Genomic DNA, 210 nt, shown 5'->3' on the forward strand with positions numbered 1-210 from the left:
CCACAGTCCTTGAGGTTCTCCTTGATGATGATGTCGGTGACGGCGTCAAAGACGAACTTGACGTTCTCGGTATCAGTGGCGCAGGTCATGTGGGAGTAGATCTCCTTCACGTCCCGCCGCATGTTCAGCTCCAGGAACTGCAGCTTGATGTAGTTGCCCGCGTCCTCGTAGGTGTTGGGACCTGGTGGCGTGGCCGTGAGGGGGGTCCCC

General features: G+C 59.0%; 1 protein-coding gene across 1 annotated transcript in view; it reads right to left on the minus strand.

The window, feature by feature from the left end:
* Positions 1–5: 5 nt before the first annotated feature.
* The window catches only part of LOC104627586 (guanine nucleotide-binding protein G(t) subunit alpha-1), a gene marked incomplete at both ends in the record, with an annotated part of 1,028 nt that continues 823 nt past the window's right edge, over positions 6–210 (minus strand). Inside the window, one exon of the mRNA XM_010295902.1 lies at positions 6–181. Within this exon, the coding sequence (XP_010294204.1) occupies positions 6–181 (176 nt within the window). The remainder of the gene's footprint in view (positions 182–210) is intronic.

The sequence above is a fragment of the Phaethon lepturus genome, unplaced genomic scaffold (genome assembly GCF_000687285.1).
Source record: "Phaethon lepturus isolate BGI_N335 unplaced genomic scaffold, ASM68728v1 scaffold22100, whole genome shotgun sequence".
Classification (NCBI taxonomy): Eukaryota; Metazoa; Chordata; class Aves; order Phaethontiformes; family Phaethontidae; genus Phaethon; species Phaethon lepturus.